This window comes from Mustelus asterias, chromosome 25, assembly GCF_964213995.1.
Source record: "Mustelus asterias chromosome 25, sMusAst1.hap1.1, whole genome shotgun sequence".
Lineage (NCBI taxonomy): Eukaryota > Metazoa > Chordata > Chondrichthyes > Carcharhiniformes > Triakidae > Mustelus > Mustelus asterias.
Genome location: NC_135825.1, coordinates 12,891,969 through 12,917,177, shown reverse-complemented (window position 1 = coordinate 12,917,177; position 25,209 = coordinate 12,891,969). Strand labels below are relative to the sequence as shown.

General features: G+C 46.6%; 1 protein-coding gene across 1 annotated transcript in view; it reads right to left on the bottom strand.

Moving 5' to 3' along the window:
* Positions 1-25,209, bottom strand: part of LOC144511801 (polymeric immunoglobulin receptor-like) — a 103,214-nt gene that overhangs the window by 40,323 nt on the left and 37,682 nt on the right. The window contains exons 5-7 of the mRNA XM_078242137.1: positions 23,065-23,391; positions 17,505-17,831; positions 10,006-10,332 (exon numbers count right to left, since the gene is read on the bottom strand). Of these exons, the coding sequence (XP_078098263.1) occupies positions 10,006-10,332; positions 17,505-17,831; positions 23,065-23,391 (981 nt within the window). The remainder of the gene's footprint in view (positions 1-10,005; positions 10,333-17,504; positions 17,832-23,064; positions 23,392-25,209) is intronic.

Below are 25,209 nucleotides of genomic sequence, written 5' to 3'. Positions count from 1 at the left end.
TATCATTTGCACGGTGGCGCAGTGGTTAATGCTGCTACCTCACAGTGCCAGGGACCTGAATTCGATCCCCGGTTTGGGTCATTGTCTGTGCGGAGTCTGCATGTTCTTCCAGAGTCAGCGTGGGTTTCCTCGGTGCTCCGGTTTCCCCCCACAATCCGAAGGATGTGCTAGTTAGGTGCATTGGCCGTGCTAAATTCTCCCTCAGTGTACCCGAACAGGCGCTGGAGTGTGGCGACGAGGGGATTTCCACAGTAACTTCATTGCATTGTTAGTGTAAGCCTACTTGCGACACTAATAAATAAACTTTAAAACTTAGACATTTGTGACCATGGCAAAAAACAACTTGACTCCTTAAAATAAAAATATCAAGAAAGTTTATCTATTTTTTATTAGAATAAAAGGAGTTTGCACACAATTTCTGGAGGCGGTACAAAGCATTTCAGATTGTCATAAAGTATAAAATACTGCAATATTGCAAAGTAACTTCCAAAAGCAAGTGGGAATATTCTGGACATTCGTGTAGGAATTAGTCAATCTTCCGAGCAATCTTCGAATCAAACTCTGATCCATTTATGTTCTGTGGTTGAGGTTTCCACATAACCCATCATTTGCTCACCTGGGGAGCTGAAGGAGAAATTAATTTAAGCAACTAGACTGTTGAAAATGGATGAAGTGAAATACTTTGAGAGACACTGGCAAAAAAATAGGTGAAGGAATGGTTGGGTATATCCTCACATAAGTGCTGAAGCGTGTTTGCCATAATCTCAAACAGTGATATTGTTCAAGTTTCCTGAGGTAGGGGGAGCTTTCTATTTTGCGTGCGGTGCCCAAAGCTCTGGCGCCCATCTTGGGGTTCCAGGTTCTACAATGCAATATACTGGGTGGGATTTTCCGGCCGCGCTCGCCCCAAGACTGGAAAATCTCACTAGAAGTCAATGGCCATTTGCATGGTCCGCCCCCCACCTGCTCCGATTCCCACGGCGGGCCGGACGGGAAAAGTCCGCCAACTGTTTCTGATCCGGGAACACTGCTGGTGTTCTTTTATCCATGTTCCAGGCCATTGAGTCATCTTGGATTCTTAAGGGGCTTGACAGGGTAAATGCTGAGAGAATGCTTCCCATCATGGGAGAGTCTAGGGCCAGAGGGCACGGTCTCAGAATAAAGGGGCACCAACTTAAGACTGAGATGAGGAGGAATTTCTTCTCTCAGAGGGCTGTGAGTCTTTGGAACTCCTTGCCACAGAGAGCTGTGGGGGCAGAGTCCTTGTGTATATTTAAGACCGAAATAGATAGATTTTTGATCAGTAAAGGAATTACGGGAATTACGGGAAAGGGCAGGAAAGTGGACATGAGGAATGTTGGGATCAGCCATGATCCTTTTGATTGGTGGAGCAGGCTTGAGGGGCCGAACAGCCTTCTCCTGTTCCTGTTTCTTATGGTCTTATGGCCACCTTTGTCCACAAGCGTGCATTTTAAATAAACATTGAATGAAACTGAGTGCTTTGTATCCACTGCCTACTTGGAATTTTCCCATCTTGGACTCCCATGTGTAAACCAAAAACTGCAGATGAACTGACATTTTATCCTTTCTATTAACAAACCTAAAATTCACTCCAGCAGTTCTTATTCTAACACTGGCCTGGTGACAATGGTTCATTCGGTTAGATTTCTCGAGGAGGAGTCATTTTCTTGTAGATTTTTTTGCTGTGTTTTTTCAGCAACTTTCAAAGTGCCTCAGCTTTTAGGTTGAAGTTAAATATCTATAAATATGAGAGGAAACAGATTTAAAATATTATACCTGGGTCTTTTGCACAATGTGCATAGCACGTGACTGAAACAGTGCAAGCAACCAGAGCACTGAAGAGCAGCCAGCGGAATATCGCCCATATCTCCAACAGAACGTCTCTGACAAAACAAGGAGCTATAATTAATACAAGATAACTTATCCCAAAGTTTATGTGATAAACTTGTGTGATAAACACGGTGGCACAGTGGTTCGCACTGCTGCCTCACAGCTCCAAGGACCCGGGTTCAATTCCCGGCTTGGATCACTGTCTGTGTGGAGTTTGCCCGTTCTCCCTGTGTCTGTGTGGGCTTCCTCCGGATGCTCCGGTTTCTTCCCACAGTCCAAAGATATGCAGGTTATGTGGATTGGCCATACTATATTTGCCCCTTAGTGTCCAAAGGTGTGTAGGTTAGACGGATTGGCTATGGTAGATGAGTGGGTTTATGGGGATAGGGCAGAGCAGAGGGCCTGGCAGAGAGTCAGTGCTGATTTGATGGGCCGAATGGACACTTCTGCGTTGTAGGGATTCTATGACCACATTCAACTTCCCAAAATGTGTGCAACATCATATTGAAAGCACAGACAGTTTGTACAAGCTGTGGGCTGATTTACAACGTGTAATCACATTGCGGAGTTATTGGGCTGTGTGTGCACAGGGAAAATATCTCCAACAGATTGAACCAACTTGAGGAATTCATTTACTTACTCCTGAGCTGAGAGCTGAGCAATGTTCTGGTGAGATTACATCTCGTTGTTGACGATACTTTGCAGCAATTTTCTGAGGCTTCTTCAACATGACCTTCCAAACCTGTGACCATCGCCATTTACAGAGACAAGGGCAGCAGGCATGACAGCGCCACCTGTAATTCCCCTTTTAACTCCCACGCTAACTTGAATTGGAAGTGTATCATGGTTTCCTCACCTTTTCTGGGTCGAAACCCTCTCCACTGAATAACACTGTGGGTGCACCGACATCACATGGACAGCAGGGGTTGAAAGTTGGCAACTTACCAACTCTTTCTCAAGGGCAATGAGGGATTGGGAATAAATGCAGGCTCTGTCAGCAGCGCCCACATCCCGGGAATGAATGAAACACCGGGCTGAGGTGACGGGTGTTCCATGGTGGAAGGAATCAGCAGAAAGTTGCAATGCGATCCTCACATATTATTGTACTGAATGATTATTGGCAGGACATGCAAGAACTTTACTTCCTGACTTCGATGTTGTGTGTCTTAAATGGGAAGGCAATCAATGGAAGAATCCTGAGGAAAAATATGGCACCAAGATTGCCGCTATCTGGTCTGTGGTAATATAAAGACATTGCATTGCTCACCATGACTTGTGAGGGAAGCTGGATTATCTATCAACTGTGGCTTCATTCAGAATGGCTCAACAATTGTTATTTATAAGATGCAAATTCAAATCTTACCTTGAGGTATTGTTGGAAACTTCTGAATTTCCTACTGTAGCAAATGAACATGAATGAATAATTCAATGAAGAACTGATAACCACCACAATTCTCTTCAGTAGACAGTACTTATAGAAAGTGAGCCTGGGTGTTGTGAGTGGGGGAAAGGCAGGTTGGTGGTGGGGGCAGGGGTTTAATTCATTCTGAACACTGGCTGGTTAAGTTTCCTTACATCAATTGGTCAAATACAGGATGAATGAAGAGCGATTTTTTTGAATGGATTCTGTGTCCTTAACTAACATATTGAAAAGTGAGCTGAGGAGAAGTTTTTGATTTGATTTATTATTGTCACATGTATTAGCATGCAGTGAAAAGTATTGGTTCTTGCGCGCTGGACCGACTAAGCATCCCTAACATGGTGACAGGAAGGAGAGAGTGTAGAATGTAGTGTTACAACCATTGCTCAGGTGTAGAGAAAGATCATCGTAATACGAAGTAGGTCCATTCAAAAGTCTGATGGCAGCAGGGAAGAAGCTGTTCTTGATTCGGCTGGTATGTGACCTCAGACTTTTGTATCTTTTTCCCGATGGAAGAAGGTGGAAGAGAGAATGCCCGGAGTGCGTGGGGTCCTTGATAACTCTGGCTGCTTTTCCGAAGCAGCGGGAAGTGTAGACAGAGTCAATGGGTGGGAGGCTGGTTTTCTGAGGGGGTTTCACAAGGGGCTAATAGTGTTGGAAAGACAATATTCTGTGAAGTATAGCATAAACTTTCAATGTCGTTTTATTATTAGTGGTTGTTATTAATATCAGTGAAAGTTTCTAAACTCTTTACCCAGAGAGTTGTTCTGATCACTGGCTCTTTCATAGATTCATAGAAACCCTACAGTGCAGAAAGAGGCCATTTGACCCATCGAGTCTGCACCGACCACAATCCCACCCAGGCCCTACCCCCGTATCCCCACACATTTACCCGCTAATCCCTCTAACCTCCGCATCTCAGGACACTAAGGGGCAATTTTAACACGGCCAATCAACCTAACCCGCACATCTTTGGACTGTGGGAGGAAACCGGAACACCCGGAGGAAACCCACGCAGACACGGGGAGAATGTGCAAATTCCACACAGACAGTGACCCAAGCCGGGAATCGAACCCGGGTCCCTGGAGCTGTGAAGCAGCAGTGCTAACCACTGTACTACCGTGCCGCCCTTTCAGTTTCCTTGAGCCAACTGGTCAAATTCTGGATGGATGGATAGATATGGATGGATATATATGGATGGATGAATAGACTTGGATGAATAGATTTGGCTGGATGGATGAATAGACATGGATGGATGGATGGATGGATGGATGGACGGATGGACGTTGGTTGAACGGATTTCCTTGTCTTGAATTGTCGCATAATCTTGTGCAAGGGGAGCAGAGGAAGAGATAGATTTAGTTTATGGTCAAACAGGCAGCTAGAGGACTGAGAGGGTTTTATCAAAATGGAGGTGACCTCAGAGGCCTGTCGAGAATTTGCAATTGAAGAAGGCCCACATCCATTTGGGCTATCAGATTGAAGGGGGATCTCCCTGGCAGGAGTTATTGTGGTTGTGGCTCTTTAGTTTGTGTGGCTCCATGAATAGGGGGATTGAGAAGAGGGTCCAATGGCCTTCCACCTGCTGGGAGGTTGTCTTCAAAGAGCTGGCTCTGGCCCCAGTAGGAGGAGTGGGGTGCGGGGGATGGGAAGGGATGGGTGGTTGGGGGGGGGAGGAACAGTGGAGGTTGGGGCTTGATACCAGGAAAATTCCAGTGACTGCTGAAAATGGCTGCTGAGTAGACCCTTAATTGGCTTTGTTGACTGCCTGTCTCCAGGGAGTAGGCTGACAGTTCCCATGGTAGTCTGCCCATGGGATACTGGCCCAGAGGTGGGACAACAGTGGAGAACTGTCCCAACACTCAACTGTCTGAAATTCCCCTTGCCTCCACCTGTAACATCACCTCCAGGGAGTTAGGGTCACCAACCCTCCTGGATTGATCTGGAATCTCCAGGACACTGGAGAAAAATCATCCGGACATTAAAAAAGATTTTCTTTGGTCATTTTCTTCGAACACTTCTCTTTACTGGTTGTAAAAATATTGAAAAAGGTGGGGGTGACAGAGGGGTGCAGTGGAAATGCTATTTCATTGACAATCATGCATCATCCACTCAAAAAATGAGCCTTTTTGTTTTCCAATTAGCGTAGGAAGGTGGTATGTCACGAGATGCATGTGTTGAGTGACTGATGGTTGGAGCATGGTTGGAGAAGTATATTTCTATAAACTTCCTACAGTGCAGAAGGAGGCCATTCCACCCCCCCCCCCTCCCCACCGTCCTATTCCCGTAACCCTGTAAATTTACCATGGCCAATTCACTAAACCTACAAATTCCTGAACACTAAGGGTCAATTTATCATGGTTAATCCACCTAACCAGCACATCTTTGGACTGTGGGTGGAAACCGGAGCACCCGGAGGAAACCCACGCAGATATGGGGAGAACGTGCAGACTCCACACAGGCAGATACCCAAAGCTGGAATTGAACCTGGGTCCCTGGTGCTGTGAGGTAGCAGTGCTATCCATTGTGCCACTGTGCCACCCGATTCAAAGTTGGCAATGCTAATGGCACTGGTAAGAATCCATCCAAAGCGCCGAGCCGTGACTGCACCCTTAATCTTTTCTTCCCTTGTGCAGGGAAAGATTACTTGATGCCTCACTGTCCAATGTGGTCAAACTCAAAATGAGGATGGATTTGCCACAGAGCTTCTTCAATACATGTTTCTGCCCCATAACACAGAATGAGGTTATCTTCTTTCATCATAAAGTGAGGCTGAAACAAAGAGAAATAATCGTGGCCTCACTTGTTGCTCATTCGAAATCGAAGTGATGACTTGCAAATGTTTTTATGTCCAGATTAAGATGCCAATTCATCTCCATTTACTGAATTCTATGTACTACCGCAAGCAATGATTTCACGAAAGCTCATAGATGGATTAGAGTCATAGATTCCCAACAGTGAAGCAAGAGGCCATTCGGCCCATTGAGTCTGCACCGACCACAATCCCACCCAGGCCCTATCCCCATAACCCCATGTTTTTACCATGCTAATTCCTCTGACACTAAGGGGCAATTTAGCATGGCCAATCAACCTTTGCTGTACACCTTTGGACTGTGGGAGGAAACCGAACCCCCCGGGGGAAACCCACATAGACATGGGGAGAATGTGCAAACTCCACACCGGCACTGACCCAAGGCCAGAATTGAACCCAGGTCCCTGGCGCTGTGAGGCAGCAGTGCTGACCACTGTGCCACCGTGCTGCCTGACCAAATAAGTATGTGTAATATTCTACCCAGGTTCAGGAATGCATCGTTGTTATCTCACTCTCACTGGATTCGGATCCTGGGATTCTCTCCCAAACAGCACCAACACTACATGGATTGCAGCAGTGACCTGCCACCAAATGTTCACATTTGCGACTGGATCCTGAACTTCCTAACCCACAGATCGCAATCAGTAAGGATAGGCAACAACACCTCCTCCACGATCATCCTCAACACCGGTGCCCAACAAGGCTGTGTTCTTAACCCCCTATTATACTCCTTATACACCTATGACTGTGTGGACAAATTCCACTCCAACTCAATTTTCAAGTTTGCTGATGGCATCACCACCAATGGGTCGGATCTCAAATAATGATGAGACGGAGTACAGGAAAGAGATAGAGAATCTGGTGAACTGGTGCGGCAACAACAATCTCTCCCTCAATGTCAACAAAATGAAGGAGAGAGTCATTGACTTCAGGAAGCGTAGTAGAGGACATGCCCCTGTCTACATCAATGGGGACGAAGTAGAAATGGTCGAGAGCTTCAAGCTTTTAGGTATCCAGATCACCAACAACCTGTCCTGGTCTGCCCATGCCAACACTATAGTTCAGAAAGCCCCCCAAAGCCTCTACTTTCTCAGAAGACTAAGGAAATTTGGCATGTCCACTACGACTCTCGCCAACTTTTACAGATGCACCACAGAAAGCATTCTTTCTGGTTGTATCACAGCTTGGTATGGCTCCTGCTCTACCCAAGACCGTAAAAAACGACAAAGGGTCATGAATGAAGCCCAGTCCATCAGCCTCCCATCCGTTGAGTCTGTCTACACCTCCTGCTGCCTCGGAAATGCAGCCAGCTTTCAAGAACCCCACGCACCCTAGACATACTCTCTTCCACCTTCTTCTGTCGGAAAAAGATACAAAAGTCGGAGGACATGTACCAACCGACTCAAGAACAGCTGCTCCCCTGCTGCCACCAGACTCTACAATGGGCCCACCTTGCACTCAGCTGATCTTTCTCTACACCCTAGCTATGAATGTAACACTACATTCTGCACTCTCTCCTTTCCTGATCTCTGAATGGTATGCCTTGTCTGTATAGCATGCAGGAAGCAATGCTTTTCATTGTATAGTAATACATGTGACAATGATAAATCAAATCAAATCAAATTTAATTAGAGCTGGCCTCCTCAGAGGCACCAACATCCCATGCATGGTGGGGAAAAAAATCATAAGACATGAGATGTTTCCACTTATGCACTGGGGTGGCACGGCACAGTGGTTAGCACTGCTGCCTCACAGCGCCAAGTACCCGGGTTCAATCCCGGCCTCGAGTCACTGTTTGTGTGGTGTTTGCACATTCTCCCCGTGTCTGCATGGGTTTCCTCCGGGCGCTCCGGTTTCCTTCCACAGTCCAAAGATGTGCGGGTTAGGTTGATTGGCCGTGCTAAATTAGTGTCAGGGGAGTTAACAGGATAAAAAAGAGGGGTGACGGGAATAGGGCCTGGGTGGGATTGTGTTTGGTGCAGACTCGATGGGCCAAATGGCCTCCTTCTGCACTGCAGGGATTCAGTGATTCTATGATTATGACAGAACCAAAATCTAAAATGGTTACTAAAATAACCGATGAGGAATTCAGGAAGAAAATTCTTAACTCAGAATTGTTAGAATGTGGAACCTGCGAAATGTGAAACTTGCTACCGTAAGCAGAAGTTGTGGCAAAAGTCATAGATGCTTTTAATGGGGAGCGAGATAAAGGCATATAGACGGAAATGAACCAAAGGGGATGCTAAAAGTGTGAGATAAGGGGTGACTAGAATGGGCCTCATGTGAAGCACAAGCACTGGTATTGGCCAAGTTTCCGTTCCGAGTTCGATTCAATACCGACTGAATTATAATAATCTTACATAGAATCTTACCGTCAGCAACTGTCCGATTCTCTTATCTTTACAAGGTTTACACCATTTATTTTTGCTGTTCCACACCAGAACACTCCTTCATTTCCTTTCCTCTTGGTAACAATAAAATTAACTAACGTATATAATCTTGTGAAAAGGCTGAGGAGAAGGTAGATTCTGAGGGGGCTTCACAGGGGGCTAATAGTGTCGGATGGACAATAATCTGTGAGGTGCAGCACAGTGGCATGGTGGTTAGCACTGCTGCCTCACAGTGCTAGGGACCCGGATTCGATTCCTGGCTTGTGTCACTGTCTGTGTGGAGTTTGCACATTCTCCCCGTGTCTGCGTGGGTTTCCTCTGAGTGCTCTGGTTTCCTCCTACACAACAAAGATGTGTAGGTTAAGGTTGATTGGTCATGCTAAATTACCCCTTGGTGTTGGGGAATTAGCAGGGTAAATGTGTGGGGTTACGAGGATAGGGTCTGGGTGGGATTGTTGTGAGTGTGGGCTGAATGGCCTCCATCTGCATTGTAGCGATTCTATGAACTTTCAATATATTTTTATTATTGACGGTTACTATTAGTATCAGTGAAAGTTTCTAATCTCCTTACCCAGAGAGTTGTTAGAAGGTGGAACTTGTTCAATGTGGAATTGGGTGGAATCGCTCAAATCCAGTCCTGCTGGATTTCAGACCTTGCTGGAATGCGGTCGGGTGGTTCAGGCCACGGGTGGTTCATGTCTCTCTGGGTCGGCTGGTGTAAGGGTCACTTGGAGTGGCGGAGAGAGTGGAATATGAAGCAGTGAAGCCAGTAACTAGTCGAGAGCTACATGACGGCGAACACAGTGCCGAGGCAGAATTGTCCAGGTAAGTTTAAAAAAACACTTACTCGGTTAAAATTGGTGCACAGAACGTCTTAAAAATGTCCAGCTTATGCACTTTGCTGGTTTTTGGTTAGTGAATCTGAGATATTCTGAAGGAATACTCTTGCTCCCATTTCCTATGTTTCTGTGTTTACCTGCACCATAAGGTGCAGTTGTGCCAAATATTGTCGATACTTTTCGGGTGAATCGAGAGGAACTTACTGAGGGGGAAAAGAATAGAAGGATATGCTGCAAGATTGAGATGAAATAGGGTGATAGCCTTGTGTAAAACATGAACAACAGCATTGACCAATTGTTCAAAGAATCATAGAATCCCTACAGGACAGAAGGAGGCCATTTGGCCCATCGAGTCTGTACTGACTACAATCCCACCGAGGCCCTATTCCCGTAACCTATATTAACCCTGGTAATGCCCCTGACGCTTGGGTCAATTTAGCATGGCCAATCAACCTAACCCGCACATCTTTGGAGTGTGGGAGGAAACCGGAGCACCCGGAGGAAACCCACACAGACACTGGGAGAATGTGCAAACTCCACACAGACAGTGACCCGAGGCTGGAATGGAACCCGGGTCCCTGGTGCTGTGAGGCAGCAGTGCAAACCACTGCACCACCATGCCAGCCTCTGTTATTGTTTTGTGAGTTTTATACAATACTGATTGAATTATAATAATTTTATATTGATCCTTACCTTCAGTAATTGTCAAGTTTCTGATCGCTACGATCTTTATGTCATTGATTTTTTCTGCTCCACACCAATACTCTCCTTCATTGCCTTTGTCTATGTTATTCATGGTAACGATAAAATTATAAGAATTATCAATAGTGATTGAAACGTTCCCGTTATTCCGATTCTCTGGAACTCCATTAGAGCTGGCAATAATAATACATTTATTTACAGAGGTTGCTTTACACAAGAATTTCTGATAGAGTCTCTCCTTCTCCGTGAACAGACACGGTATAATGGCGGCATTTCCCACAACACCACTGACCTCTGATAGGATTGGTTCCCATCTACCTGTTGATAAATGAGAAAAAGAGTTTTGAAAAGTTCAAAATGGTGAAAAACTGAACATTTTTCATTGCCCAAAACATGATAAATTAACCAAACATTGAAAATGTCAACAATATTTTCTGTTTTTAAAGTACGAAAAGGATTATAGTCATAAAATGCAGTGTAATTGTTAAACGCTCCTGTATTCAATTCTTGCTCATTCTAAACACTTCATTTAAAATTTCAGAGGTGTCTGGGTCTAAGGTTAATAAAAACCATTTCTATTTTCTGCAGCTGCAATGAAATTGCTCAGCATGTCTGGGTGAATTTTCAAAGTTGATGGATGGTATCCAACTCCAGGCCTGTTCTACAGGAACTGGGTCTAGTTTTGGATGAACATGAAAGACTTACAAGCAACATGAGTTTGTTACTTGTAGGTCAAATAGAGTTTGAATCTTCATTGCAAAGTATACCCACTGTGCTGTTAGGGTGAGAATTCCAGGACTTTGACACAGCGATAGTAAAGGAACAGCAATACATTTCCAAATTAGGATGCTGAGTGGCTTGGAGGGGAGCCTCCAGGTGAAAGGTGTTCCCAGGTTTTTGTTACTCTTGTCCTTCTAGATGGTGGTGGTCGTGGGTTTGGAAGGTGCTGCCTAAGGAGTCTTGGTAAGTTCATGCAGTGCATCTTGTAGATGGTACACTGTCACTGTTCATTGATGGGGGAGGGATTGAGTTTTTTTGTGGAAGGGATAGCAATCAAGTGGGCTGTTTTGTCCTGGACAGTGTTGAGCTTCTTAAGTGTTGGTGCTACACACATCCAAACAAATGGAGAGTATTCCATCTCTTTCCTGACTTCCATACCCACTCAATGGTGGGTATGGAATTCAGTGCCTGAGTTGGTGGTGGAGGCAGATCTGCACCTTAAGTCCTGTAAGCTACAGGCTATGGGCCGTGTGCATGAATATGGGATTAGAAAGGGCACTTGAGTGTCTTTGGCTCAGCATGGACAAGATGGGCTGAATGGCCCCCTTCTGTGCTGTATCATTTCTGTGGTTCTATGGTCAGCCTTGAAAAGTCAGGTGGTGGGTTACTCGCCTCAGGATTCCTAGCCTTTGACCTACTCCAGTAGCCACAGTGTTTACATGGCTAGTCCAGTTCAGATTCTGGTCACTGGTAAATTCTAGAATGTTGAAATCTCACCCATTGAGATCAAAAGCTACAAGAAAATGTTGACATTATTTTTGAGCTAAAAATGATCAACTGTCATTTGACATCAAATGTGATCAAAGGCATCGAATTCGCTCAGAAAACCTGCATCAAAACACAAGGAAATGAATTAAATAAAACCTGAATTTATTTATTTTTATTTAGTCCAAAAAAGCTATCAGTCCAGGTGTTCAAAACCACCATCAGATCCCCATTAGTTCTTAGTTCATTTTATTAATGTATGCATTACTATTATGCTGTATTCAGGATTGGAGGAGTGAGTCTCGGTGGCCCTGGGCGTAGAGTGGGGGATGGCGAGAGGAGAGCAGAAGAGTGGGGTGGAGGAGAGGGGGGGTAGAGGGAGGAGGAAGTGGGAAACAGGGGTAGGACAGAACCATCGAAAAATTACAGCTCAGAAGTAGGTCATTTGGCCCATCTTGTCCATGCCAGCCCGAGGACACCCAGGTTCACTTTGTAATCCCACCTTCCTGCACTGGGCCCATGGCCCTTATGAGGAAAGAAGACTGGTGCAATCCAGGAGTGGGGGAGTGGTGTCTGGATGGGGGGTTGAGGAGGGGGGAGGGCGGCGTGAGAGGAATCTTTGAGAGTGCTTGAGTAATTAGTGAGTACCACACGCTATTGTCTGGGTTCACTTGCCCTTACCTTGCCAGCAGTCGAGGTCCTTACTTGCGAGGATCACGTACGGTTCCCCAGCAACAGGTACCAGATGTGATTGCCTCGGCAGTGGGAGTGGAGACCATTGAAGCCTCCTGGGTGGTCGGGGGCAGTGCCCTTCGCAAAATAGGAAGAATCTGCCTGGCAACAGCAGGAACCCACATTCAAATGGGCTGATGAGATGTGTTCCCTAGCAACCATCTAGATAAGTTCAGACGTAAATGGCCCTGTTATCAGGAAGTGGTTTCGCGAGATATCTGTAGCATCAGGGGTGGCATACAGATCCTAATTTTCGAGGGTCAAGGAATGTGGGAGAGGCAGACAGTTCAGAAAACAGTGAGCAGAATCAAAGATAGCCAGGGTATAATTGCCAACTCCCGCAGAAGCAGAGAGGCCAGTTTTAACACGTCACAGGAAGGTCGGTTTTAACATGTGACAGGAAGGCCATTTTTAACATATCACAGGAAGGTCGGTTTTAACATGTCACAAGAAGGCCAGGGTAACATCTCACAGCAAGCTTGCTAATAAGAGAGGCCACTTCTAAAGTCTTACAGTTAACTTAATGCAGAAACCTTCAGACAGGCAGTTTATCTGTCTTCGCTGAACCAGGCAGGCACTTTCCAGACTGGATCACCCTCCTGGTATCGAGTGGTAACAACAAGCTGGATTTTGCTGATAGATTTGTTTAAGGTGGAGGTTGGTTGGGGAATGGGGGAGTCATACCAAAACATTGGTAAGGCCACATTTGGAATACTGTGTGCAATTCTGGTCACCCTATTATTGAAAGGATATTATTAAACTAGAAAGCCAATGCACCTAACCAGCACATCTTTCGGTCTGTGGGAGGAAAACGGAACACCCGGAGAAAACCCAAACAGACACGGGGTGAATGTGCAAACTCCACATAGACAGTGACCCAAGCCTGGAATCAAACCCAGGTCCCTGGTGCTGTGAGGCTAACCACTGTGCCACTGTGCCGTCCTCAAGAATCCCACAACTGCCTCTCAACCTGCCCTTCCACCAGTGGGGTGTTGCTGTCAGAATGCACCGGAACCCAACTCCAGCATCTCCAGACTGGGCCTGCGGACAAGTTTGAGGAGGCCTGGGGAGGAGAGTTGGCCACAAGGCCCAGGAATGAGACTCTGTTGGGCAAAGCCCTAGGCTGGGATGGAGGGTGGAAGAGAATGACGACTGTGTGTGTGTTTGTGTGTGAGAGGGAGAGTCATAGAGGTTTACAGCATGGAAACAGGCCCTTTAGCCCAACTTGTCCATGCCGCCCTTTTTTAAAAAATCCCCTAAACTAATACCAATTGCCCGCATTTGGCCCATATCCCTCTATACCCATCGTACCCATGTAACTATCTAAATGCTTTTTAAAAGATAAAATTGTACCCGCCTCTACTACTACCTCTGGCAGCTTGTTCCAGACACTCACCACCCTCTGTGTGAAAAAAGTGCCCCTCTGGACACTTTTGTATCTCTCCCCTCTCACCTTAAACCTATGCCCTCTAGTTTTAGACTCCCCTACCTTTGGGAAAAGATATTGACTATCTACCTTGTCTATGCCCCTCATTATTTTATAGACCTCTATAAGATCACCCCTCAGCCTCCTACGCTCCAGAGAAAACAGTCCCAGTCTATTCAGCCTCTCCTTATAACTCAATTCATTAAGTCCCGGTAGCATCCCAGAAAATAACACAGGACAGCTGCTGTGTGCTGTGTGAACTCAGATTAATAAAGTATTATCACAACTCCTCATGTACAAGTAGTGACCTCCCATATTCCCATTTCTATCATTTTCCATTAACCTATTTCCAAATCCCTTCCATTTATACTCTTACAAACCAAAAATCATATTCCGCCCAAGCCTCTTTTATTGATACTTTTATGAAAAGTGAGTGTCGAGAACTGCACTTATAGTGCAGTTTTCTGCACTCTTTCTAGTTTAATAATACCCTTTCTATAATAGGGTGACCAGAATTGCACACAGCATTCCAAGTGTGGCCTTACCAATGTTTTGTACAACTTTAACAAGACGTCCCAACTCCTGTATTCAATGTTCTGACTGATGGAACCAAGCATGCCGAATGCCTTCTTCACCACTCTGTCCACCTGTGACTCCACTTTCAAGGAGCTATGAACATGTACCCCTCGATCTCTTTGTTCTGTAAGCGTGTGAGAGAGAGAGAGAGAGAGTGTGTGCATGAGTGTGTGGGGGGTGGGGAGAGAGTGAGAAGGAGTGTGTGTGTGTGTGTGTGTATAGAGAGAGTGAGAGTGAGAGTGAGTGAGAGAAAGTTAGAGTGTGTGTGTAATTGGGAGAAAGAATAAGAGAGAGATAGAGTGTGTGTGTGTGTGGGAGTGAGAGTGGGAGAAGGTGTGTGAGCGAGAGAATGAGAGAGAGAATGTGAGAGAGAGAGTGTGAGAGAGTGAGGGGGAGAGTGTGTGTGTGAGAGAGGGACATGATCAAATGTGGAAAAGAAATCCTTCCAGAGGGATGAGGAAAACTTGCTGGTCATTTATGGGCGACATTTTACAATAGTTTCAGGCCACAAGCCATTGTTAGGTCTAGTTAGAGAAGCCGGTGCCACTAATTGCCTCTGCAAGGATGCAGAGATGGGCTCCTTTGTTTGCAGCGTACAGTTATACGTTTCAGCATCACCCTGGAACGCAGATATCACGAGCAGATGCAATTAGCCGTTGCCTTTGCCACAAACAGTCGCACCACCACCGGTTCCTCAAGAGATTATACTGGCTCTGCATCTGGTAGAGACCTTGCCAGTCTCAGCGAAACATATAAAACTGTGGAAAAAAGAGAGCCGGTATGGTCAGAAGTAAAGAAGATGGTAATGCGAGGGTGGTGATATCAGTCAGAGTAGCTCAAACCCTACCAAAGTAGAAGGATGGAGATAACCTGTGAAGATGGGGTGTTGCTGTGGGTGGCTAGAGTTTCTCGTGCCACCCCTGGGGAGATGACTCCAGGAAGGTATGGTGGCACAGTGGTTAGCACTGCTGCGTCGCAGCGCCAGGGACCAAGGTTTGATTCCCAGCTTGGATCACTGTCTGAGTCGTGTCTGCATGTTCTTCCCGTGTCTGTGTGGGTTTCCTCCGGGTGCTCTGATTTCCTCCCACACTCCAAAGACGTGCTGGTTAGATGAATTGGCCACGCTAAATTCTCCCTCAGTGTACCCGAACGGGCGCCGGATTGTGGTGACATGGAGATTTTCACAGTAACTTCATTGGTGTGAATGTGAGCCTACTTGTGACTTTAACTTTAACTCCTGTTAGAAGAACTGCACCACTCTCATCGAGGTCAAAGTAGAATGAAGGCTCCAGGTATATGTGTTTTCACCAGGAATTGGCAGGGAAACAGAACGGATGGTTCATCAATGCCATAGTTACGAAGCTCAATGGGCTTCACCACCATTGGGAATGACCTGGTCAACCTTGGTCGAAGTTACATATAGATTTTGCCGGCCATTTCTGGGCCATATGTTAGTTGTAGTTGGATATGCAGTTGATGAAGTCCCCAACAGCCACGGACACCATTGATGGATTGAGGAAATTCTCTGCTATCCATGGCATTCCGGAAGTAGTTGTGTCGGACAATGGCACATCATTCACTGTGGAAGAATTCCAAAAATTCCTCAAGCCCAATGGCATTCACCATGTGAGATCAACACCTTCCCACGCAGCCTCAAATGGACCAGTGGAGAGTGTGGTACAAACATTCAAATCATCAATAATAAAACAAGTAAACTGTTCTCTTCCTTTTTGTATGGACAGTTTTTTGTTGTCTTATAACCCCACCCCAAACGTGACCACAGGGGTTATTCCAGCAGAGTTGCTGATGGGATGCGAGTTCAGAACACAACTGGACATGATGTTTCCAAATTCGCCAGGGAGTGTGCAGGCTAGGTTAGTCTTTCAGAAGGAAAACTGTGATTCAAGAAAAGGAAACAGAGTGTTTCAAGTGGGGGTGCAGTCTTGGTCAGATATTTTACACCAGGCCCGTCCTGGGTGGCTGGTAAAATTGTGGAGAGAACAGGACCGGTCTCCGATGTTGTGGAGATACAAAGCTGTCAGCTCAGGAAACAGGTAGACCATCGAAGGAGGAGAGAGTGATGGACGCAGAGGATCAACAGGTGCCCCCTGCAGTTGGTTGAACTTTGCCGGGGTTGGTTACTGGGATTTTGGTGGAGAATGTGGGAGCGCAGCAACCGCTGGTTGTGGAGACTGAGGAACCAGAAGCTGCTGAAGAGCCACCAGACCCTGGATTGATGAGTCTGCCTTTCCCATCTGTCCCGTCTGGCCCTTTAAACTTCGGAGAGCAAACCACTGAACTGAGGCGCTCTGCCAGAGACCGGAATCCTCTGGACTGATTAAACCTTTAATGAGTTTTCCATTTCTGTTACTCTTTTCGCTTTAACACTAATCCTGTTCTTTATTCCTCCATAGTTGTATTTCGGATTTTAGGGGGAATGATTGTGGCCCTTTAATTGGGGTGGGGGAGTGTTTAGAGGGCCATGTGATTGGGTCAGGCGCTGTGGATTGTCAAGGTGGGAAGCTGAGCCAATCGGCAAGAGGTTGCGAACCACGGATGAAGGAACGTTTTGCAGTTGGAGCCGAGTAGTAGATTCGCATTGTAATTCAGTCTGACCTGTATATGTATATGTATATATAGGTATACTCTTATTGTATATATAGGTATACTCTTATTGTTGGCAATAAAGCCTTAATTGATTCAATCCAGATCGAGTCGCCCTCGATCTATTACAAAGCAATGATTTAAATCTCCTTCCAAACCTGCAACATCTAACACCTAGAAGGAGGAGGGAAGCAGGTGCATGGGAACACCACCACTTACAAGCTCCCCTCCAAAACACACACCATCCAGACTGGGAAATATATCGCCGTTCCTTCACTGTCACTGGCTCAATCCTGGAACTTCCTCCCTAACAGCACTGTGGGTGTACGTACACCTCGTGAGCTGCAGTGATTCAAGAAGGCAGTTCAAGGATAATTAGGGATGGACTATAAGTGCAGTTCTCGACACTCACTTTTCATAAAAGTATCAATAAAAGAGGCTTGGGCGGAATATGATTTTTGGTTTGGAAGAGTATAAATGGAAGGGATGTGGAAATAGGTTAATGGAAAATGATAGAAATGGGAATATGGGAGGTCACTACTTGTACATGAGGAGTTGTGATAATACTTTATTAATCTGAGTTCACACAGCACACAGCAGCTGTCTTGTGTTATTGCAGCCAGATCACATTATCAGAGCTATAATCAATCTTCTGAAATATTCTTACCTGAGAAAACCTTCAGTATGACAACATCTAAAGCACGGAGAGTGTTTTGATATAGAGGTCCACACCAGTATATTCCTGTGTCTGTCTCCTCAAGTCGGTGTATGGTTAGAGCAATGTTACCGTTGGTATTAGCGATCGATGTTCTTGCATCATCATTCCAGACTCTGTCTCCGTCAATGCTCGATATCTGATTGCAACGAATTTCAGAAGTTTTCTTACACCACCAGATTTCTCGGTGTTTGTGCTGTGTTGCCTGTGGACATTCCACAGTGATGGTTTCTCCCACTGCAGCTTTCATCACTATCGAGGCAGTTTGTGTCCATAAAACTGTTGGTGAAACATACCATTTTAAGAAAGCTGGAAATATCCCAACAACCAATTGTAGACAATCCTTTTGGTCCAATGCTAGCCAGTGCTTCACAAGGGGACACACACAAGTCCTGGGTGGGACTGGAATCAAGAATCTTAAAGCAGAGAAGGAGGACATTCGGCCTATCATGACTGTGCTAGCTCTTTGGAAATTTATTGTCCAATTGAATCCCACGGCCCAGCTTCCCCCACAACCCTGCACATTAATCCCCTCCAAACACATGTCCAGCTGCCTTTTAAATCCCTTCCTCATTTTCAATACATTGATTCGGTTTCTCTTTAATATTTTCTGTTTCAAGAACAATAATCCCTGTTTCTCCAATCGGTCCACATAACCAAACACCCTCATCCTTGGCATCATCCTGGTAAATCTGCTCTGTGCCCTTGCCAGGGCCTTGACCTCCTTCCTCGAGTGTGGTGCCCAGAATTGAACCCAATACTCCAGCAGAGACCTAATCAGTGATTAGTAAAGGTTCAGTGGAACTCCTCATTTCTCTAATTAATACTCCAATTTTATTTATTTATTTTATTATCACAGGTAGGCTTATATTAACACTGCAACGAAGTTACTGTGAAAATCCCCGAGTCGCCACACTCCGGCACCTGCTTGGGTGCACTGAGGGAGAATTAAGCATGGCCAATGCACCTAACCAGCACGTCTTTTGGTCTGTGGGAGGAAACCAGAGCACCCAGAGGACACCCACACAGTGACGGGGAGAATGTGCAGACTCTGCACAGACAGTGAGCCAAGCCAGGAATTGACCCCAGGTCCCTGGTGCTGTGAGGCAGCAGTGCTAACCACTGTGCCACCGTGCTGTCCCCAAGAATCGCACAACTGCGTCTCAACCTGCCCTTCCACTAGTGGGGTGTTGCTAACAGAGTGCACCGGAACCCAACTCCAGCATCTCCAAACTGGGCCCGGGGACAAGCGTGAGGAGACCCTGGGGAGGAGAGATGGCCACAAGGCCCAAGAGTGAGACTCTGTTGAGCAAAGTCCTAGGACAGGATGGAGGGTGGAAGAGGGTGACTGCTGTGTGTGTGTGTGTGTGTGTGTGTGTGGGTGTGTATGTGTGCGCAGGAGTGAGAGAGAGTGTGTGTGTGAGGGGGAGAGTAAGTGAGAGAGAGAGAGAGAGAGAGAGTGTGTGCATGTGTGTGTGGAGCGGTTGGAGGAGAGTGAGAAGGAGAGTGTGTGTGTGTGCGTGTGTGTGTGTGGAGAGAGTGAGAGAGAGTGAGAGAAAGGTAGAGTGCTTGTGTGATTGCGAGAGAGAATAAGAGACAGATAGAGTGTGTGTGTGTGGTAGTGAGAGTGAGAGAAAGTTTGTGAGTGAGAGAAAGTTTGTGAGCGAGAGAGTGAGAGAGAGTGAGGGGGAGAGTGTGTGTGTGAGAGAGAGACAGGATCAAATGTGGAAAAGAAATACTCCCAGAGAGATGAGGAAAACTTGCTGGTCATTTATGGGCAACATTTTACAATAGTTTCAGACCACAAGCCATTGTTAGGTCTATTTAGAGAAGCCGGTGCCACTAATTGCCACTGCAAGGATGCAGAGATGGGCTCCTTTGTTTGTAGCGTACAGTTATACGTTTCAGCATCACCCTGGAACGCAGATATCACGAGCAGATGCAATTAGCCGTTGCCTTTGCCACAAACAGTCGCACCACCACCGGTTCCTCAAGAGATTATACTGGCTCTGCATCTGGTAGAGACCTTGCCAGTCTCAGCGAAACATATAAAACTGTGGAAAAAAGAGATCCGGTATGGTCAGAAGTAAAGAAGATGGTAATGCGAGGGTGGCGATATAAGTCAGAGTAGCTCAAACCCTACCAAAGTAGAAGGATGGAGATAACCTGTGAAGATGGGGTGTTGCTGTGGGTGGCTAGAGTTTCTCGTGCCACCCCTGGGGAGATGACTCCAGGAAGGTACGGTGGCACAGTGGTTAGCACTGCTGTGTCGCAGCGCCAGGGACCAGGGTTTGATTCCCGGCTTGGATCACTGTCTGAGTCGTGTCTGCATGTTCTTCCCGTGTCTGTGTGGGTTTCCTCCGGGTGCTCTGGTTTCCTCCCACACTCCAAAGACGTGCTGGTTAGATGAATTGGCCACGCTAAATTCTCCCTCAGTGTACCCAAACGGGCGCCGGATTGTGGTGACATGGAGATTTTCACAGTAACTTCATTGGTGTGAATGTGAGCCTACTTGTGACTTTAACTTTAACTCCTGTTACAAGAACTGCACCACTCTCATCGAGGTCAAAGTAGAATGAAGGCCCCAGGCATATGTGTTTTCACCAGGCATTGGCAGGGAAACAGAACAGATGGTTCGTCAATGCCATAGTTACGAAGCTCAATGGGCTTCACCACCATTGGGAATGACCTGGTCAACCTTGGTCGAAGTTACATATAGATTTTGCCGGCCATTTCTGGGCCATATGTTAGTTGTAGTTGGATATGCAGTTGATGAAGTCCCCAACAGCCACGGACACCATTGATCGATTGAGGAAATTCTCTGCTATCCGTGGCATTCCGGAAGTGGTTGTGTCGGACAATGGCACATCACGGTAGCACAGTGGTTAGCACTGTTGCTCTCTTTTTAGGTCAAACCAAACCAAGTAAACAAACTCAGATTAAATCCGGACAAAGTAAAAGGGGCAGCTCCCCAAAAAGGAGGGGGAACAGCCAGAACAGAAATCAAAGTACAAAGGAAACTTAAAAACATCAAATTAAAATGTGATTATTGGGGTCAATGATGCACCCCAACCCCTGCGGTGCCCAGCGGGCGCGGAAAGCGTCAACCTCGCCCGTGGACACCGCATGCTCCCTCTCCAGGGACACCTGGCCGCGAACGTAGCCGCGGTAGAGGGGAAGACAGTCAGGATGGACGGCCCCCTCGATCGCCCACAGCCTGGACCGGTAAATGGCGCGTTTCGCCAGGCCCAGGAGCAGGTTCACGAGGAGATCGCCATCCCGACCCTCCCCTCTCCGCACCGGGTGTCCGTAGATCAGGAGCGTGGGACTGAAGTGCAGACAAAACATCAACAAAAGGTTCTTCAGGAAAACATAAAGGGAGTGCAGCCTAAGACACACAACAAAGACGTGGTCCACGGACTCCACAAGGCCGCAGAAAGGGCAGTCTTCGGAGCCCGTGAACCAGTGAACCCTACGGTTGTGCGGAACTGCTGCATGCATCACCCTCCACCCCAGGTCCCCGCTTTTTTTTCACAGCTCCAAGGTCCAGGGTTCGATTCCCGGCTCGGGTCACTGTCTGTGTGGAGTTTGCACATTCTCCTCGTGTCTGCGTGGGTTTCCTCCGGGTGCTCCGGTTTCCTCCCACAGTCCAAAGATGTGCGGGTTAGGTTGATTGGCCAGGTTAAAAATTGCCCCTTAGAGTCCTGGGATGCGTAGGTTAGAGGGATTAGCGGGTAAAATATGTGGAGGTAGGGCCTGGGTGGGATTGTGGTCGATGCAGACTCGATGGGCCGAATGGCCTCCTTCTGCACTGTAGGGTTTCTATGATGATCTATGATGATTCACTGTGGAAGAATTCCAAAAATTCCTCAAGCCCAATGGCATTCACCATGTGAGATCAACACCTTCCCACGCAGCCTCAAATGGACCAGTGGAGCGTGCGGTACAAACATTCAAATCATCAATAATAAAACAAGTAAACTGTTCTCTTCCTTTTTGTATGGACAGTTTTTTGTTGTCTTATAACCCCACCCCAAACGTGACCACAGGGGTTACTCCAGCAGAGTTGCTGATGGGATGCCAGTTCAGAACACAACTGGACATGATGTTTCCAAATTCGCCAGGGAGTGTGCAGGCGAGGCTAGTCTTTCAGAAGGAAAACTGTGATTCAAGAAAAGGAAACAGAGTGTTTCAAGCGGGAGGTGCAGTCTTGGTCAGATATTTTACACCAGGCCCGTCCTGGGTGGCTGGTAAAATTGTGGAGAGAACAGGACTGGTCTCCGACGTTGTGGAGATACAAGGCTGTCGGCACAGGAAACAGGTAGACCATCGAAGGAGGAGAGAGTGATGGACGCAGAGGATCAACAGGTGCCCCCTGCAGTTGGTTGAACTTTGCCGGGGTTGGTTACTGGGATTTTGGTGGAGAATGTGGGAGCGCAGCAACCGCTGGTTGTGGAGACTGAGGAACCAGAAGCTGCTGAAGAGCCACCAGATCCTGGATTGATGAGTCTGCCTTTCCCGTCTGTCCCGTCTGGCCCTTTAAACTTCGGAGAGCAAACCACTGAACTGAGGCGCTCTGCCAGAGACCGGAATCCTCCGGACTGATTAAACCTTTAATGAGTTTTCCATTTCTGTTACTCTTTTCACTTTAACACTGAGCCTGTTCTTTATTCCTCCATAGTTGTATTTCGGATTTTAGTGGGAATGATTGTGGCCCTTTAATTGGGGTGGGGGAGTGTTTAGAGGGCCATGTGATTGGGTCAGGCGCTGTGGATTGTCAAGGTGGGAAGCTGAGCCAATTGGCAAGAGGGTGCGAAACACGGATGAAGGAACGTTTTGCAGTTGGAGCCGAGTAGTAGATTCGCATTGTAATTCAGTCTGACCTTGTTGCACATGTATATGTATATATAGGTATATTCTTATTGTTGGCAATAAAGCCTTAATTAATTCAATCCAGATCGAGTCGCCCTCGATCTATTACAAAGCAATGAATTAAATCTCCTTCCAAACCTGCAACATCTAACACCTAGAAGGAGGAGGGAAGCAGGTGCATGGGAACACCACCACTTACAAGCTCCCCTCCAAAACACACACCATCCAGACTGGGAAATATATCGCCGTTCCTTCACTGTCACTGGCTCAATCCTGGAACTTCCTCCCTAACAGCACTGTGGGTGTACGTACACCTCGTGAGCTGCAGTGCTTCAAGAAGGCAGTTCAAGGATAATTAGGGATGGACTATAAGTGCAGTTCTCGACACTCACTTTTCATAAAAGTATCAATAAAAGAGGCTTGGGCGGAATATGATTTTTGGTTTGTAAGAGTATAAATGGAAGGGATGTGGAAATAGGTTAATGGAAAATGATAGAAATGGGAATATGGGAGGTCACCACTTGTACATGAGGAGTTGTGATAATACTTTATTAATCGGAGTTCACACAGCAGCTGTCCTGTGTTATTGCAGCCAGATCACATTATCAGAGCTATAATCAATCTTCTGAAATATTCTTACCTGAGAAAACCTTCAGTATGACAACATCTAAAGCATGGAGAGTGTTTTGATATAGAGGTCCACACCAGTATGTTCCTGTGTCTGTCTCCTCAAGTCGTTGTATGGTTACAGAAATGTTACCGTGGGTATTAGCGATCGATGTTCTTGCATCATCATTCCAGACTCTGTCTCCGTCTGTGCTCGATATCTGATTGCAACGAGTTTCTGAAGTTTTCTTACACCACCAGATTTCAAAGTGTTTGTACTGTGTTGCCTGTGGACATTCCACAGTGATGGTTTCTCCCACTGCAGCTTTCATCACTATCGAGGCAGTTTGTGTCCGTAAAACTGTTGGTGAAACATAACATTTTAAGAAAGCTGGAAATATCCCAACAACCAATTGTAGACAATCCTTTTGGTCCAATGCTAGCCAGTGCTTCTCAAGGGGACCCACACAAGTCCTGGGTGGGACTGGAATCAAGAATCTTAAAGCAGAGATGGAGGACATTCGGCCTGTCATGGCTGTGCCAGCTCTTTGGAAATTTATTGTCCAATTGAATCCCACGGCCCAGCTTCCCCCACAACCCTGCACATTAATCCCCTCCAAACACATGTCCAACTGCCTTCTGAAAGTTCCTTTGGAATCTCATTCCATCACCATTCCAGGTGGTGTATTCCGCATCATAACAATCTTCTGCATGAAACAATTTCCCCTCATTTATCCACTGGTTTGTATTCCAACTATTTGAAATCTATGTTCTCTGGTGACCAATCCACCAGCGAGAGGAAATAATTGCTCTCTCCACTTGCTGTATTAAAACCCTTCCTCATTTTCAATACATTGATTAGATTTCCCTTTAATCTGCTCTGTTCCAAGGACTATTATCCCGGTTTCTCCAATCTGTTCACATAACTAAACTCCCTCATCCCTGGCATCATCCTGGTAAATCCACTCTGTGCCCTTGCCCCCTTCCTCGAGTGTGGTGCCCAGAATTGTAAAGTAAAGTTTATTTATTAGTCACAAGTAGACTTACATTAACACTGCAATGAAGTTACTGTGAAAATCCCCTCGTCGCCACACACCGGCACCTGTTCAGGTACACCGAGGGAGAATTTAGCCTGGCCAATGCATCTAACCAGCAAGCCTTTCAGACTGTGGGAGGAAACCGGAGCACTCTGAGGAAACCCACGCAGACACGGGGAGAACGTGCAGACTCCACACAGACAGTCACCCAAGCCGGGAATTGAACCCAGGTCCCTGGCACTGTGAGGCAGCAGTGCTAACCACTGTGCCACCGTGCCACCCCTTTTTATATCCCCATACTTGAAGTACCCAATACTCCAGCAGAGATGTAACAAGTGAGCAGTAAAGGGTTAATGTAACTCCTCATTTTTAGAATTAATATTCATTTTTAAAATCCCAAGATTTCCACAACTACCTCTCATCGTGCCCTTCCACCAGTGGGGTGTTGTTGTCAGAGTGCACAGAACCCAACTCCAGCACCTCCAAACTGGGCCTGGGGACAAGCATGAGGAGGTCCTGGGGAGGAGAGCTGGCCACAAGGCCCAGGGGTGAGACTCTGTTGAGCAGAGCCCCAAATGTGTGAGTGAGTGTGTGTGGGAGTGAGAGAAGGAGAGTGTTTTTGTGGGAGGGAGAGTGAGAGAGAGAGTGTGTGTGTGTGTGTGTGCGTGTGAGAGAGTGAGAGAGTAAGTGAGAGTCTGTGTGTGAGGGAATGAGTGAGTGTGCGTCTATGTCTGTGTGAGGGATTGTGTGGGTGTGTGTCCTTGGGAGTGAGAGTGTGTGTGTCTGTATGGGAGTGAGAGGAGTGTGTGTGTGCGCGCGTGTGTGTGTTTGTGTGTGTGTGTGTTTGTATGTGTTTGTGTGAGTGTGCGTGTGTGTGTGCGTGCGTGTGTGCATGTGAATGTATGTGTGTGTATGCGCTTGTGTATGAGTGCCGTGCATGTATGCGTGTGTGTGTGCGTGTATATGTGTGTGTGTGTATGTATGTGTGCATGTGTGTTTGCGTGAGTGAGTGTGTGTGCATGTGTATGTGAGTGTGTGTGCATGTGTGTGTGCATGCGTGCGTGTGCGTGTGTGTGTCTTTGTGTGTGTGTGTGCGCGCATGTGTGTGTGCGTGTATGTGTGTGTGTGAGTGTGTGAATGTG